General features: G+C 34.9%; 1 protein-coding gene across 9 annotated transcripts in view; it reads left to right on the top strand.

Moving 5' to 3' along the window:
* Nucleotides 1–18,791, top strand: part of eys (EGF-like photoreceptor maintenance factor) — a 531,033-nt gene that overhangs the window by 235,572 nt on the left and 276,670 nt on the right. For all 9 annotated transcript variants that reach the window (NM_001442782.1, XM_087277984.1, XM_087277990.1 and 6 more), the window contains 2 exon segments: nucleotides 3,498–3,619; nucleotides 17,224–17,345. In NM_001442782.1, the coding sequence (NP_001429711.1) occupies nucleotides 3,498–3,619; nucleotides 17,224–17,345 (244 nt within the window).

Genomic DNA, 18,791 nt, shown 5'->3' with positions numbered 1-18,791 from the left:
AAAAATAGTTATGGTTGAAAATGAAGAGTGGGGGTTATTATCATGGATGTTAGTGAAGAGCAGGTTTTGGGGCGGGTGTTATTGGGCAATATTGTAATATAGTGCAATATGTTATTGGGCAATAAACTGTAGTAATATAGTATGCAATATAGTAACTCTGGGGGCCCCAAAATGGCGTGAGCCCTTAGAATCGTCCTAACTCCCCCCTACTGTAGCAGCAATGCTTTTCACAGTGACTAATACTGTAATGCATTACTTTTGCAAATATATTAACTCTGTTATCGTTACAATATGATGCGTTTGTCCGTTACTTGGTAAGTTAATTATTTTGGCTGCAGTCTAGCCTACATCTTTCTGCTTAAAGTAGAGACCCATTGTAGGATTGGTGGTTCCACTGTAAAGAAGACGCATCATGTACAAGGCGCCAGACTGGACAATTTGAAAATCAGTACGCAAGAAGTACCTGGATGACCTACTATTTCTGGCGAGATTCTGAAGTGTGCATCTCATGCAGGCTGTGCTGTCCCATAATGCCTCATGAGAGAAGTCATGAATGGGAGTATATTGATGCAACTCATGCGGGTAGGTCACGTGATCATGATAAAGTGGCGGATGTTTTACCTCTGAGTTCCATTCATACTGCTCGCATTCATACTGTATAGAACATACTTTTTAACGATCGAGTCGAACATTCAAAAAGCCCCTCTTTTGCATTAAAAATTTGTCATATTTTGGGGGTCTCCAACAACAGGCTGGTATGCATGCAATTTCTTATAATATGCATTTATTTTTAGCTAATTATCCCTGCGACTCCCATATGATTTGTTCAGTGATTCATTTGTCCCCAAACCCCTCCTTAGCACAAAGCTAATCTGCGCTGATTGGTGCGATGACCCAGTCTGTCGGGATGGGTCGACTGTGTTCAGCGTGAGACCTAAAGAAATGCCCAACACAGCTGCAGTATGAAATAGCAGAAAGTATGTGAGAGCCCAATGCAGGAATGCAATAAAGCAATGCAGTTAAACACCAGCATATTATTCTACTCTTAACCCTAATCCACACAGTGGCAAACGATGGAACTATTTAGAAAATTGACTGTGCCGTGCGTGTAAGGAACAGCTAATGGTGGCCATAGCAGCAAACATCAGAGGATCACTACTTCAGAAACGCATTTATATCGGTAAAGAAAGAAGAACGCGTCACGTTTAAACATGATTTTGGACGATTTTGGACTGATCAGTACTAGACACATAATTACAAGTCGAGCAGGGCCATTAGAACTTGACACAATTAAACGCATATTTTGCAAACGACAAAAAAACGAGGCAAAAATTTTAACCACAATTTCATTTTATGATCCGGAGGAAGAAGAAACTGGTCCTTTTGAACTGTAAAAGTTACTGACAAAGTCCCTGTCAAAGTCTGACAAAGTATCTGCTTCTCCTTCAATAGCAAACGGCTGGTGAATCCTACGTTGCAGTGTAGGTTATTGTATCAATTGTCAGAAAAATGACAGGAACAAACACTGCACTAGGTTGGCCATACTGTAGTGTTGTTGTGAAAATGAAGTTTAACCCTTTATTCCACTCAGCCGAATCTCCATCTGTCAGTGATTGTCGTCTTCGCGTCATGATCAGTCCTATAATCCCCCGCGCCTCCACTAGTGTGTGGAAGGAAAGCGCGTTCACATTTTACCGGACCGGGAACTACATATTTGGGGATGTACCGTGCGATGACGATGCGATCAATCAAAAGATCCAAACCCAACACAATTTGTTTATTTGACTCTGAAATTAGTATTTTGCTAAATAATTAATAGTTTTAAACAAGGTGCACTTTTAGATTTAAACCTCAGCTGGATGCTTTCATTTACTTAAAGCTTTGTTCCACACTACATGGAAGCACATTTTCAAAAACAATAATAGGGGCTCTTTAAATTCAAATACAGTACCTACTGAGTAGTAGACCACTCAAAGTAATACTACTACTATGTTTGTTGTTTCAAATAAGTAACCACACATGTGTAACCTGTAAAACAAAATTGATTAGTTTAGTAGACACAGTGACACATTTCTGTTATATTTCAAATTGCTCAGATAAATACTGTGATTTATGTTTTTATTGTTAAATATTTTTAAAGCTGTGTATAACAGCAGATTATGCTCTTTGAATATACAAAGCTTACTATAAGCTGCTGACATACCTCATGTAGGGTTAGTTTGAAAATTGCTCATTGATTTGTTTTTTATTTTTGAGCAGCTGTTATGATTTTGTTTTGTTTAAAATGCATACAATTTATGGTTGTCTATAATAGCGGTTTTGGTGCTGAGTTTCACCAAATTGTTTCTGAATATTAATTTAGGTGACTTTCATTTATTTATTTCATAAAGGTTTTGCGTTTGTTGTATACCATCGTTAGTTTTCATACTCCAGCTGCGAAGGAACATGTTTAAGTGTTAAATACAAACTTTTATGACGCTGAAGTAACTTTAGTTTTTGCTTTTTTGTTTCTGAATAAATTGTTTCAGCTGGTTTAGAACCTTGTAATTTTATTTTATTTTATTTTTTGTACTGCTGGACTTAAATTCGTGTTTAAAACTTACTTTTTGTTTAAGATTGTTTTGTTTTTTAGTTGTGAGAATGCAAATAAATTCAAACTGTTAAGTTGATCAACAGTATATTTTCCATGCAGCACTCAAGTGACGATATAAGGGAATTCATGGGGGAATTAAAAATGTTCTTTGTTTTGTAATTGATAAAGTAATTAAGTTACTGTTTGAATGAAGTAACCAGTAACTGTATGATGACAACTACACTGTACTTGATAGGTTTTCGCATTTTTCAAAGGGTATTTTTTACAAAAGTATTTGAATAAATGATGTTGGCGACACTTTACTTTAAGTAACTTGACTTAACTAGACTTAACTATTAAGATATTGACTGTTTATTGGGAGTACTTACATATAGACCATTTTGTCCATGATCTTATTCTACATCCTTAATCCTAGAATCTTAATACTAGAACTTTAACTATTAGGAGTTCAAAAATTAGGAGTTCATTGAGGCAAAGTCATACTGCATTTAGTGGTTTATTAATAGCAATAAATGTATGTAAAATACAATGTGACCAATATTTTAGAGTTTTCCACAAAAAATATAAAGCAGCACAACTGTTTTTAGCATTGACAATAATAATAACTTCCAGTTTTCAATTGATTGATGATTATTCTAGAAGGATCATGTGACACACAGAGAGAAGTGTAGTTATATTATTATTAGTTGCAGTGGCATTGGCTTTTTAGGGTTGTTTCATAACCAGCCTTGAAAATGGATGCCTAAGGTACCTACAACATCCTTGAAACCTACAGTAGTTTGTAATCCAAGTTCTTTAAGAATATGTCATTGTGTCTGTAATGAGTTTCTAAAACAGGAAACTCTTATTCCATCTGTTCTAAAGTGATGTTTCTGTCTTTCTTTGTATATTTTCTTTGCTATAGCTGTTGATGGCTTTTACTGCTTGTGTAACCCTGGTTACGCTGGAGTGAGATGTGAGCAGCACATCAATGACTGCGCTAGCAACATGTGTGAAAACAACTCCACTTGTGTGGACCTCCATCTGGTAAGAACAATTAATTCTCAACTAACTGTTGGTTTCCGTATACAGCTTTTAATGAAAGAACAACAGCAGTTCCTAGAATCATGCATATGGGAACTAAGTATAATAACCGCTAATGTGCTGTAGCATCTGTTGGTAAATGATTATTGTTCTCCATGCGAGGCAATTAATAAATCTGAAATCATTCCTCAGCCCACCTGAGATATGACATATCCGGAACAGAAGAGATAGCACAATGTACCAGCATTTCTAAACCACCCATTTGTATATTTTGATCATCTCTCTTATTTAAACACACCTGATTTAGATAAGCTCGTTAGAGGAGCTCCATGCATGAATTGTTTGAATTAACACGTCCCTCCTCAGTGTGCACTATTTTCTTCTCCTTCATTCCTCTCTTCCTGAGCATTTCTGAGACACCTTTATTTCACTTCGGAATGTTCCTTCATGGATTTACTCAACAGCAGTGCCTGCAGCGTCTTACTAGAAAAGCTTGAGTTGTGATGTAATGTACCTCAGTAAATACATACTATATAAATTCACATATCACTGCACTCATTAAAATTATTTTTGAATTAAATGCATATGCTCTCGTCAAACTTAAACCATGGCGGAATATCATGTGGAGTCCAGGGCACTTTATGGCTCGAATTAGAACAAATGCGAGATGTGCAGCGTGAGGACCTGGGTTGAGAAATGCCGCTATATGGGACATTCTACCAGAAATGTACATTGTCTGTCCCTGAAATAAAAACATACATACAGTGGATAAGGTATTTCATTTCTAAAATTTCTAAAATGGCCTGATGCTTGATGGCTCTGAGTTGTTCTCTGAAGGAATATGTCGTTCATTTTTGGTTCTTAGATTTTTATTTTTTTTCTTTATTAAAAACAATTTACAAATGTACAAACCCTGTCATTGTCCTTGTCTTCAACCCAGTTAAACTTAGTTTTGTGATGCTAAAAACTGTTAATTAGAAACAAAAAAACTCATAAATAGCAAGTTTGTTGTTTTTATTCACATCAATTTATTAAAAACATGAAATTATTTTAACAAAATCTACAAATATATAAAACAAATAAATTTACAAATGTCCCTGTGTTTCAGTCAGTTCTGTCACATTTGCATAAAACTTAACATAAAATGTGTGCAATACAGCTTATGGGCTATGACTCGGAAGTGACATCGTTTGATGGAGAAGAAGCTGACAGTGATCAAGGATGTGTTCTATCATTAAATTTTATGATTGTTATGCTTGTTTTTTGTATAATTTTTCTAAGGACTATAAGCTTTTTTTATAAGTAAAAATGTACGTTTCTGGTAGAATGTCCCATATACTAATTTAGTCAAATTGTTTTTGTAATATTTTTCTAAAAACCATTTAAATAAACACTCCAGTTTTTTTGTGAAATAGACTCACTTATAGTATAGTTTTAATTTTGGGATTTTGTAATAATTAAAATTTTGTAATCAATTCAGCCGATCACTGGGTCTGGTGAGATCATTAGATATTAACTTAGCTTAGCTTAGACATGAAAATGAAAAGTTGTCATTTTCAATGCTAATATCACAGGAACTATTATATAATTCCGGCATAATAATCAAGGAACTTTGCTGCCACCATGGCTGCAGCAGGCACAATTAGTGTCAATTTAATATCTGAAATTAGTTTTGAACACCAAAAACTACACCTGCACCACCAGTTAGAAAAATTGTATAATCATTGTGCCTGCTGCAGGAATGATTCTTTGGCCTAGAAAAAAAGCAACTTTTAACTTTCCATCGGCCTTAGTACATGGTGTAACTACAGAAGAATCAAGTTTTAAATAGGACAATTAAACTCTGGTCATTTAGAGCAGGGATTCCCAAACTTTTTAGCACCCGACCCCCAAAATAATTAGTTCAGTGACTCATGACCTGTAGTATTCTCTGAGGTTTTATATATATATATATATATATATATATATATATATATATATATATATATATATATATATATATATATATATATAAATATATATATATATATATATATATATATATATATATATATATATATATATATATATATATATATACAGTATACAGAGGTTGCAAAAAAATTGAGAGGCTGATGGCCTTTTATTTGCATGTTGTTTTTTTAGTGTTTATTATTAAAATGTTAACAATATTACTATTAACTACTATGTTGTTTTTCAGTAGGTTATGGATAAAATATGGTCATTCTAATAGTTTTAATAAAACTATTTTTATTTTATTTTTGGAAATCACCAAGCAAGTGACACCACCCTCATTATGGGAACCTCTGATTTAGAGTAAGATGCTAATAGTTTAATAGGATTCAATTTGTATATGCTAAGCTAAGCTAAAAGTTCATCTGATAGACCTGGAGATGGGCTGAATGGATTTAAAAATGGTAAAACTCAACTGTTTAACTTTAGGAGAGTTGAAAAATGAGCTTATTTTCAAAAAGGTGGGGTGTTTTTAGGGTACAAACTAAAGTATGTTCTTACAGTTTTCTATATACTGTCTCCAATGTAATATCTTGTTTTTATTACCCTTATTTTTATTTAGCATTGTTTTTATATATTTAGTTGTATAATCCTTTATCAGAGTACGTTCTCCATATGTAAACCCATTTTTCTTTTGTGCTGATGTAACCAAAAAATAAGAGGGGAAAACAATATTACACCCCAAATATTATTTTTCATATTTCCCAATTCCAGTCTCTTCTTTTTTACTTAGTAATACATCACATTGCTGAAGATGAATATTTTGTAAGAGATATTTCACAAAGTCTTTTAAAAATGCTACCAAATAGTAGTGTACAGTGTTTCCTAGTGTCGTCTTCTGTTATAGACACAGATTTCTCAGTCACAACAAAAAATCCAGAGTCTTCATTTTTTGAGTTGCCATTTTGTTCTGTAGATTAAGCGTGTGTTACTTCACAATCTCTGAGAACAATAAGAGGGCCAATGAGAGCAATCAGTGGCTCAGAAGCTGCTGTGACATGCAGTTGTTTGGCTCTGATCCCAAATCGGCTTTTCCTTCCCTTCAGCAAACCCGCTCTAATACAGCCATAGAAAGAAAGAGAGGGAGAGAGATACCATCCTCCATGCTCTCATTTCACACTCTTCCGCCCCTCCCCACCTTTTCTCTTCTTATTTATCTCACAGACTTTCTTTTCTTTTCCTCTATTTTTATTCTGGGAGCTCTCTGCACAGAACAGGAGGGCAAAAATAGTTTATCATTTATTCATGATGAATAATGCAACCCTAGGCCCCGGTTTCTGAATGGAGAATGCAATTGGGCTATTCGCGGCATCCCTCGAAACCTAGAGGTGGGCGGTTTGTAGGCTGCTGTCCTGTAGACGGAGACACAGGCGGGGATATTAGCCCTCTTGCATGCTGGGTTAATTAATGTTTTGAGTAGCTGTTTTGCATCAGGGAATGAGATCATCTTGGAGATGCATAGAGAGTAACCTTGACAAAAGATGATCATGACTTTGGCGTCGGCAGTTTGAGAGAAACGTATTTGATTGACTACCTTTTTATGTTAAAGGTTCACAACAAGCATTTGTTTTCTTTCCTTGGTGGCATCAAATAGGCCACATGATGCTTTGTAATGATTTCCTTGTCCTTCAGTGTGTAATGTGCATTTGTGCCAAGTTAGAAAGCTCATACTCTCCCACGATATAAATTTATTCTGTCTAAAAGAAGACAGCTTCAACTCACTGATCCAAATCCAGATATAATTTTCACAAATATGCATTACAGTTTAAGATGTTAGTATAACGCCACTCAAAGCATACTCAAATAAAGATGTCAAGGCCTCAGTGAGTTGTATTTTGTGAATTGCAGTTTCTACCGTAAAATGTTTTGCACACGTTGTTGAAATCGATCTGCTTGATCAAATCGATCTGCTTGTATGGTCAAACTAAAGGTTCTGATATACTTAAGTTCTTTTTTTTTTCTTCATATAAGGGGAAAAAAGAAGAAAAAAAAAACTTCTGTGAAATCTGGGTGAGTTTAGACTGAGTTTAGACTGTTTTCAAACACTCCAACTCTCTGTGCTGCAGGAGGTGCTCACATGTACCCCCTAAACATAACATAACCAGGCAACTGTGAGAGGAGAAATGTTTCATAAACATCAAAAACCAGCATGCCACATAATTACATTTTCTATTTGCTGTCGACAGACACCAAATGGTGCTGATGGTGTGTAGAAAATAGTGTATAGAACTTGAAAAGACGTCATGTAATGTGGTGGCACATCTTGTGTGTTTGAGCCTTCGAAACTTTAACATTTTTCTGCGAGTAAACAGTATAAGTACAGTGCAGAATCGTACAGATGCAGATACATATACTAGCTCTGCTATATGACCCCCCAGTGTATTCATGTTACTAATTTGTTTACCTCTGTGGATATGAAATACAAATAAATCACACTTCAAAGAAGGCAGTGTTCCAGAACACACCCACCGATTGCATGATCATGGACCAAAGGCAGCTCAAAGGTATTTTGAAGCCAAAGCAAACTCAAGACGCTTCTAGATGAACCATTTCAAACTGCAAAAATCAACTCAAAATGATCTTTGTTTTGCAGGTCTGGTGCCCTGCAGGGTTTCACTCCAACTTGCCTCAACACACCTGCCTAGGTGTTTCAAGTTTACCTAGTAAGACCTTGATTAGCTTGTTCAGGTGTGATTGATTAGGGTTGGAGCTAAAATCTGCAGGACACCGGCCCTCCAGGAACAAGTTTGGTGATCCCTGATATAGATGATGATAAAAACCAAACAGATCTCTTTGTCAGTGTATCTGAGACACAATATGTAAAGGCACTGCCCTCTTGTCTGAAGAGCAGCAACTCATTTGCATTTAAAGTGACAAACTGCATGTTTGTAAAGAAAGGTATAATACATGATCCATGGTGTATCATGCACTGAACCTTCACAGACACATTGAGGACAACTACTTGTATTACATTTTGTAAAAAGGCCATAATAGGAAGCCTTTTAAGCTCATGCAAGACATATACAGCGAATGCAGTCATCATGATGTACCATTCAAAGCCACGTCACACTCAAATGTAAAAACAATCATTTGATATCGCTTACAAATGTAAAGAAAGCAATTTAAAAGAAATATGGAGCAATTGGGATCTGACATGTTTACGGCCTGTAATAAAGTTTTAGAATAGCATCGGTGTGTTAATAGCTTCTGTATGCTCAGTGGTAGGGTCACCGCATGAGTGCTTTAAAAGATTGTTCTTCTGTCACAGGTATGAAATCACTGATTGAGAAATGGTTTAGCCAGCATGTAATTGAGCTTTTAAAGTCTGTGTTTCCACGTGCTGATTATATAGCAGAGGACATGGGACCGGGAGAGGGGGAGGCCGTGGAAAAGTCGCATGGGAGTGCATTACTTTCATACAGTCAGTAAATTAGATTGACCTTTCTTTCTCTGTGTGAAAATGCAGAATCTGTCGTGCTGGTTTGCCAACAGGAGTCTCCACCTGCCCAATACGTGGGTCTCGGGAAGGACAAACATGATAGGAAACAGAACTAGGACGTGCTTATCTAATGCAAATTATCTTGCTTTGAATATTTGTGAACTCGTTAAATTGATTGAATTCAGAGGCATGTGGAGAGAAGTGGTGACGTGGGGGCATTTTTAATGTAGTTTTCCAGCTTTTAACTTTTGTCTATAGTTTCTTTCTTTCCACAACAAAGAGTTACAATAATCCAGATGCAAAGTAATGAAAGTGTGTATACCAGATTCAGCATCTTTGAGATTTACTGAGACTTATATACAAACATTGTTGCAAGCGGATGAAAAAAAAAGGATTTAACAAGCTGGCTGACATGGGCTTCAACGCATAATTTACAATCGAATTGAACCACAAGATTCCGAATAATGGATGACTAATTAACTGAACACCATAAATATGAATGGAGATGTCTTGTTGGGAGACACAAGGGATTTAAGGCCTAGTAAAGGAATTTCTGTTTTGTCAGCATTCAGTTTTCAGCTATTCATACTTCTAGATCTTGTAAGCAGGGAGTGATGGAAAGGGGAGTTAAAAAAAGAATTATGCTGGACTTTAAGATGTATTATTTATACAACAGTTCTGTCTGGTTCTCGAATCTGATTGGCTGATTGCCGTGCGATATTCGAGAAGGGTCTGGCTGCAGATTTGCACTTGCACTTTCAGGCTTGCAATCTCGGACTTGCACTCTCAGGCACCCACACTCCTTTTGCTGTGGACACAAGTAAACCAGAAGTTTCTAGTTCGTTTGCGTTGTCAGCGATGATGTTGTCAAAAAATTCTAAAGTTGTATACCATGATAGACCCCCCAGCCCCCAAAAGCGGTTTGTGTATTCATATGATTTTAGTGCACTCTTATGGATAGGATGAGGAGCTCTGACACTCGGGAAGAGTTTGGAGTAGAGCCACTGCTCCTCCACATTGAGAGAAGTCAGCTGAGGTTGCTTGGGTATCTGTTTCGGATGCCTCCTGGACGCCTACCTAGGGAGGTGTTCCAGGCATGTCCCACCGAAAAGAGACCTCAGGGAAGACCCAGTACACGCTGGAGGGATTATGTCTCTCAGCTGGCCTGGGAACGCCTCGGGATCCTCCCGGAGGAGCTGGAGGAAGTATGGGAGAGGGAAGTCTGGGGTTCTCTCCTAAGACTGCTGCTCCTGCGACACGGAAATGAATGAATGAATATATGAACTATCAGGTCTAAATATTCACAAAATATTCTTTCACAGTCATAAATAAAAAAATACCAGGCTAATGCAAATTTGAAGTTTTTATTTTAAACATTTCAAGGAGTTACAGCTAACGATTACACATTATGGACTTACAGCAATGATTCTTGAATGACTTGGGAAACTATTCTTTATTCAGCAGGTCTTTGGGCGATCGCAAATAAGAATGCAGATATCGATGCAAGTGATGTGGCAGGAGAGTGCATGGCTTGGTTGCATAAAAGTCCTTAACCTAAAAGGTTAAGGTTACTCTTAGTAAAAGTTGGGTTGCAAGAACAAACAAACAAAAAAAAAGATCAACTTAAGGAATTTAAGGCTGTCTTTCGTTAAAAGATTTTTATTTGGGTGTCATGTGTTCATTTAAGGGAGCTAATTAGGTCCCTTAAATGTTTTAAGAGGAAATTGTTACTACAGACTGAGGATTTTTGAGACTCTCCATGTTCGATTTTCTTTTTTATATACACAATTATGCCGTTGAACTGTTGTATAAATGCAATATCACATTCGTAGTAGTGCAATATGGCGTATATCATCACTGGTTGTATTTCCAATGCACGCCTCCCACCAGAGTCAACAAACAGCCATAATGCACTGCTACGAGTGTGCATGACAATGAAAATTAATGACATGATGCTAAATGATCTGACCAAGAGAAGGCATATAGATTAGAAACAGTAATGAACCAATAACTGATATGTGAGGTACACCACAGGAAAGAGTGTCAGCACAGTAGTTGTAGTTATTAATATTAATGAAAAAGTATTTATGTAAACTGTTTTACTCACAGAGCACAAAACATGTCAGTAGAATCTCCCTCACCTAAATTTTATTTATTTCATTTTTTATTTTTTTGCTGCCTTCACCTTTAAGATTCTACAGTATGTGTGATGTAATCTGCTTGTTAGCAAGTTATAGATTGGCTGTTGGGTTTACTATAGTTTTTAACAGACTCGTTCTTCAATAGCAGCATTTTTTTATTTATTTTTTTGCAAAGTTTTCATATTACAGAGAGCTCTCATCTCAAATGATTAAGTAGATTGTTTCCTTTAACATGAACATAAAAATAGTGTGTTTAATTTGGTAATATATGCCATTTGTTCACTTGGTGCATGCTTTTATCCATCATACAGTTTATTAGTAAGCATGATCCCTGTGAATCAAACATAATATTGGCATTAGTTGAGCTACAGCAGCAGAATCTCGAGCCATTAGATCATTCCTCTTTTCACTTCACATCTCGCCAGTGTTAAACAACCTCAACACAACACTGTTTTATATCCCCATAGCACCTTTTTTCTAAACGTGTCTTTGTTGAAAGGGCTGTTGCAATGCTCCCCTTGAGCATAATGGTGTTGTGAAGTGTGCGTAATGGCCTGATGTCTTTCGTGTTCTCCTAAGACATAACAAATCACTCCATTTGTACACCTCAATCTATGGCTCCACTGCTCATCTATTGGTTGTATTTACTCCAACCTTTTTTTTCAAATTGTCAAAATCACTGATGTAGCATCATCCCTGGAATCCAATTATTTATTATATAGTTCACATTCTGAAATTTCTATTTGATTAATAGAAATAAAGAAATAATATTATGTACACTGCAAAAATAATGCTTTTCTTACTTACTTTTTTGTCTTGTTTCTAGTCCAAATATCTAAATGTTCTTAAATCAAGAAGCATTTTCTAGACAAGCAAAACATAATGTATTGTTTTACGAAAAAATATGCCAAATTGAAGTTAGTTTTTCCTTTTTCCAAATAATCTGGCAATGGGGTAAGAAAAATAATATTATGTCAAAAAGAAAAACAGGATTATTTTGCTTACCACATTGGCAGATTATTTTGGTTGTTTTAAGGAAAAACTCACTTAATATTGGCATATTATTTCTGAAAACAAGACTTGTTCTGCTTGCCTAGAAAGTTCTTCTTGATTTAAGAATTTTTTTTGATATTTGATCTAGAACAAGACAAAAGATCTTAGTAAGAAAAGGAGTTTTTGCAATGTAGTTTAAAAATTGGCAAATGGTGCATTAAAGCATAACCAAAATACAAACTTTTTAATTGTATATTAACAACATCTCACAAGTAGTGCAATATGGCTCTATCAACACAGCTGTGATGTAAATCAACATTAACTCCATGATTGTCTATCAGAGTAAGCTCTACCTACACAGTTATATTGCATTGCTACACTATTACACAAGAGAGAAAGGGATGGACCACGTGAATATGATTTCAACACTAATACACATAAAAAAAACAATGGTTCGAACTATGACCACATTTTAATATAGCGTTCAATTGATTTGTTATGAAACTTAACATTGCCCCAAGACGGATCTTTTTGATCTTGAACAAATAAAAGATTTAGACTAAACTTTGGCCATTAGAAAGGCCAAAAACAATAATACAGTAGTTCGTGTAAAACCCATATAGAGACATGCAACAGAGCCACTGGTACATTCCAAAATAAGTATCCAAGGTAAGGATGTTCTCAGCAGGCTATATCAGCAATGAGCAACCACCAACATGCTCAAACTCAATTCTCTTATGCTCATTTAGAAGTGAGTATTATCTTTAAGTCCAAGCAAGTACACTTTTGGCCAAAATTTCAGCAACAATCGAATTCAATTCATCTTCATTTCTATAGTGCTTTTACAATGTAAATTGTGTCAAAGCAGCTTAACGTAGAAGTTATAGTAAATTAAAACTGTCAGTCCAGTTTTCAGAGTTAAAGTTCAGTTCAGTGTGGTTTAATTTTCACATTTGAAAGTTCAAACACTGAAGAGCAAACCCAGCTATGCGCAGCTCCACGAGTCCCAAACCAAGCAAGCCAGTGGCAAGGAACAAACTTCACTAATTAGGAACAAACTTCTCCAGTGCAACAATGACAGTATTTTCCTTGCCAGCAAGTTTAGTTCTTTGTCATTGCTCATGCAATGAATGCTAAATGTGGTGTGAAACAAAGATAAAGAAATCGTTGTTAAATTATTTGATGAGTTTGAGCATTTTTTGCATAGTTCTAACATTTATTTTATGGTTTTATTTATTTATTTTTTATTTTATATATATATATATATATATATATATATATATATATATATATATATATATATATATATATGTATATATATATATATATATATATATAGAGAGAGAGAGAGAGAGAGAGAGAGAGAGAGAGAGTAATGGTTTAGGATAACTATTATTATTAGTAAACTAGTTTAAGCTATCCATGTTTCAAAAATATGAAGTTGCTTAAAATTATTAGTTACTTATGGAGTTATTTGTTATCATATAATACTTTTAACCTAGTGCTTCATGGAATTCCAATTAACCTTATAGGTTCATTTACTGATCTGAAATTAACTCTTGTTCAGTAAATAGTTTTAATAGCCATTTTGACTGAAACATGCTCAACTGTAACTTTTATTTAGTAATTAATGTTCACTGTAAAAATATACATCAAGTGTTTCATATTTTGTGATTCATGCATATTTTACATTTTCAATTTGAATGTTGGGACCTTGATCTCAGCTCTAACAGTCTCATGCGACAGTTCTGCTACAAAATGTAATAAATAATTATGAACACTAAGCAATATTAATAAAATATGAAGGTATTTCCATGTTTATTTTTTACTGTAGTCTTTCAGAGCACCAATTCATTCACTATACACTGAAATTCAGCTCGCGTAGAGTGGATGAAAAACATTTCCAATCAACTCATTCTTTCTCAATTTTCTTCTTCCAACAAGATGCTTTCTTGTGCAACTTCATGTGGAGACAGGAGCAAGCTTTCGAAATCCCTCTCACAGATTGCGGTTTACTTTCTGGCAGTGTTTATGTAGTTTTTTTATTTACTCCTATTAAAATAAGATAAAATACCCCGCACAACCCCGGGTTTCTCAGGAGAGCTACAATCCCAGCTGATGACTTAGCAGCCTAAATAAGATTATATCATCTTTAGCCAGGGGTGAAAAACAGAAGTCTTCTGGAGGCATCTGATCTATCACACCATGTCTGCATAGCTTCTTCTGTCTTATGAATAAGGCCTGTGGTGCTCAAATTACATTAGGCAGAGCTTAACACTGTGTCTGTGTCTGGATGAAGCTCAGATTAGCATGCACTCCAGGATCAACCCTCAGGGCAGCCATGATGAACAACTCCATGCTTTGACTGTGCAAACCTGTGCTCATTTCCTTTGCATGGGATGAGACCGAATAAACCTTTGCCATGCAAAATAACTGACAGCCTCCCACCCGCAGTGATTAATTTTCATAATGAAAACTTTAATGGAAAAGTGAAGGGGAGAGTTGTAGTGAGCACACCAAAAACAGAAAAGACAGCTCTTCTGAAGACAAAGGAAAAAAGAAAATGGATTTACATCACATCTTCTGTTCGAGTGCTAAATAGAGATCATGCATTCATCCGATTTCAAGTGCTGTTTGTTTCAGAGCATGGGGTGTAATTCTGAATATTTCTCTTTGAAATCTCTGGTTCATGCAGATTTCTTGAGTAATTTATGCCAAAATTAATAGTTTGCATGCCTTTAAAGACATGCCTGAATATCTGATGCGCAGTGGTGGGTGGTTGAGAGTGTGCATTTGCATAGCAATGGTTGCCTTTCCGTAAAGATAACAACTTTGAAAAGCATGCTAAATACATTTGGAGTTAATAGTAGGTGGGTTGAGCGTTGAAGCTGCCCACTGATTGCCCTCAGCGCAAATTATTATGTACACCTTAAATGCACAGTACGCCAACTGCACTGTGTATGCTTTTATTTAGAGAAAGAGGAATGGATATAAAGGTGCATACAGTATTGATTCCTTAAGGAAAGTTCAAAGCAACACACTTGTAGAGAGAAACACACTGCTTGCTTGTTTTATGCTTCAGGTAACAGCTTTAAGTGCACATGTTTTTTTGTTTTTGTTTTTTTTAATGTGTATATATACTGTATATATACTGTATGTATGTATGTATATATATATATATATATATATATATATATATATATATATATATTTCAGTACATTTTATTATTTGCTAATTCTTGAACACTAGTACTTAATAATATGCTATATATATATATATATATATATATATATATATATATATATATATATATATATATATATATATATACCAATAACGATATGATCAAGTTCTTAACACATAAAAAGCAAAAAAAAAGTTTTACAAACAAATATTTTTGCACACTTGATGCACTTGATTACAATTTATATTTCATTTCAGTACATTTTTTTTGTAATTCCACTAATACTAAACAATATGCTAAGTTTGTTTATTTATTTATTTACTTATAATTTTTTTTATTTATTTATTATTGTTATTACATGTATTATTATAATTTCTCAAATTACTTTAAAAAAAAAAAAAATATATATATATATATATATATATATATATATATATATATATATATATATATATATATATATATATATATACCATGCATATTATACACTGAGAACTATGTTTTGTAATTCGTCTCATTTTCTCAACATTGTGCCATATTTAGTCTCTGAGTCTCCATTTGACCTAAATGTACATTAAGCAAAAAAATTACATGTGGCACAGCTCGGATATGGCCCATGTGCGTGTAAGCAGGAACAAATCACTTGGATTCCGATTTTTCTCAAATCAGATTCAGGCTTTATTCATATGTGGAAATTTATCTGATATGAATCGGATCTGTGTTCTCGTGTCTGCAGTGTAAGCAGGTAGACCAGATTTTCACCTGTCACGCGTCATTAAAAACTGTAGCAAAAGACGTCGAGACTGACACTTTCTTTTCAGAACAGACTTCAGCAGAGTCCCAAACCTTAAATCTTTTACACGAGGACTTAAACAGCTTTCATATTGTGATATAGCACAGGTATTTAAGCATGTTAACGAGAGCATGAAAGCGCAATGTCAGCCACGTAGCCAATATAAACTAATATAAAACTAGTGCATACATTACGTGCATAAAACACACCATAGACATTACATTAAGATGCCTAAAGTTTTAAAAAAGCTGTTAAATCAAAAGAAGATGGACGAATGAGAACCTTTAAACTTTAGTAAAACAGCTTGTCAAAAGCTGCTACCGGATAACATACAGGAATAGAGAAAAGAGCACTTTTTATTATCAGCTGTTAGTCAGCGCCCGCTCTTTTTTTTTTCCAAGTCATTGAGCCTTTGCCGTGTGCTGTGCAAATGCAGACGATCGTATTTAAGTCACTTTTAAAAGATGATGTAAGCAGGTCATCAAAAAAATCGGATACAGTCACAAAAGCGGAATTGACCATCAAGATCTGCAGTGTAAATGCAGCCTTAGAGTCTTCCTTCAATCTAACTGTTTACTTTGTATATAGTCACACTTAAATGTTTGACATTTTGCTACCTTTGCTTATTATGTGTGCCTTTTTAGCCTCCAAGTGTCCTTAAAAAAAAAAAAAAAACTTTCACCTTGGGAAAAAATCTTGCACAAAATACTGTTTATTAATGTTTACACATCAATCTGATAGATCACGTTGTTTATAGTCGCAAGTATTTAAGCCATTTTGACCTTTAATACAAGCTGTTCTGTGAATTCTGTACAATTTTGGTCTATATTGCTTTCACACGGCAGCGCTTTGCTATGTCATCATCTGTTATTCTGTTCATTTACTGTACAGTGAATATAATGCTTTAATGAAGACATTTTCATGTGCGCCGAGTGATCTGTGGAATAATACGTCGTATTCATCTAGGTCAAGGTAAGTGTTAGATGAAAGAGTTACATCGCTGTCTAATATCTTTTCATTTGCTGTCTTCATTTGCATTTCAGAGTTACAACTGCCTCTGTCTACCCGGATGGGAGGGGGAGTACTGTCAAAGGGAGACCAATGAATGTTTATCAAACCCCTGTAAAAATAACGCCACCTGCACAGACCTCCTCAATGCTTACAGGTGGGTTGCATAAATGCAGCTTGGTCGGAAAAGGAAATCTGTATGAATGGACGGGCTAGAGATAAATCATGGTGACTAGTTGTCTTATCTAGCTGGCAGTAGTTCAGATTATATAGGTTTTTTATTAATTTAAAGGCTACCAATTTTGTAAAAGTCACTCTTATATGGTATTTGAATAAAGATACAGTTAAATTAAAATTATTAGACCTCATGTGGTTTTCAGATATTTCCCAAATGGTGTTTAACAGAGCAAGTACATTTACACAATATTTCTTATGATATTTTTTTCTTCTGGCGAAAGTCTTATTTGTTTTATTTCTGCTGGAAATAAAATCTGTTTTTTTTTTTTTTTAATCATGTTGAGGTCAAAATTATTTATTGTCAAAATTGGTTATTATCAATTCAATTCGATTCATGTTTATTTAGATAGCTCTTTTTACAATCTAGATTGTTTCAAAGCAATTTAACATAGTTTTAGTAAAGTTCAGATTTCTGTATATAAACTGAACAAGACCTTCAATTGTCTAGAGAACAAACCAATGTTGTACAATGACATGTTTAATTACCCTGACTTGCCTAGTTAACCTAACCAAAGTTAAGCCTTTAAATGTCACTTTAAGCTGAATACTATTGTCTTGAAAAATCTCTTGAAAAATATTAAAAGATAAAATAAATAATTTGTTAGAAATTAGTTATTAAAACGCTTAAGTTTAGAAATATGTTGAAATTCTTCTTTTCGTAAATTTTTTTTTAAAATTTTAGCTATTTATTCATGAGGACTAATAGTTTGTTGCAACATAGGCCTATTCTGAAAACGTACCCATTTATACATTTTTGAAGATCGCGAATTATGGAGCCAGAGGAACGTATGGCTGCTTATCGTCTTTAAAATGAACGCTTCGGGGTGGTATGACACTGTTCATTTTTGATCAGTCGTTCAGTCAGTAAGTCAGTTTACAGTGGCCTCTGGTGGATTTACATGAGAACATCAGTTATGAATGGCACTCGTGAAAAAAATTTGAGATCTCAAAAAACATACACAGTGGCTTGTGGATTTGTGAAAACAAAAACTGCAAAAAAAGTACCACCTGGGAAGTATGGCTACATTTCATCTTTAAAACGAACATTACGAGGCAGTATGACAGCATTCTTTTTGCGCTTACCAGCTGACCGCTTATCTCCATGTGGACGGCTCTTCTGCTGTTACCAGATTGTTCCATAGGCTCGCTGTGTATGTCTGAGGATTTGAGACACAGAGTGGGGTTGACTATGACAATGAGAACAGCGAAGAACAATTCCAGAAAGCAGGTAAAACAAAAACAAAAGGCTAAAAACTCAACAAACAAGTAAATAGACGGGTAGAATGTGGTAAAATCTGAAAACATGATAAACATTAGGCGGCCGTAAGGGATTTTCTTTTTCTTAATTGCTTTTGAAAACACTATT

Source organism: Danio rerio, chromosome 13, assembly GCF_052040795.2.
Source record: "Danio rerio strain M-AB ecotype USA chromosome 13, GRCz13ab, whole genome shotgun sequence".
Classification (NCBI taxonomy): Eukaryota; Metazoa; Chordata; class Actinopteri; order Cypriniformes; family Danionidae; genus Danio; species Danio rerio.
The sequence above is the reverse complement of the archived record's forward strand: the minus strand, read 5'-3'. Positions and strand labels throughout refer to the sequence as shown.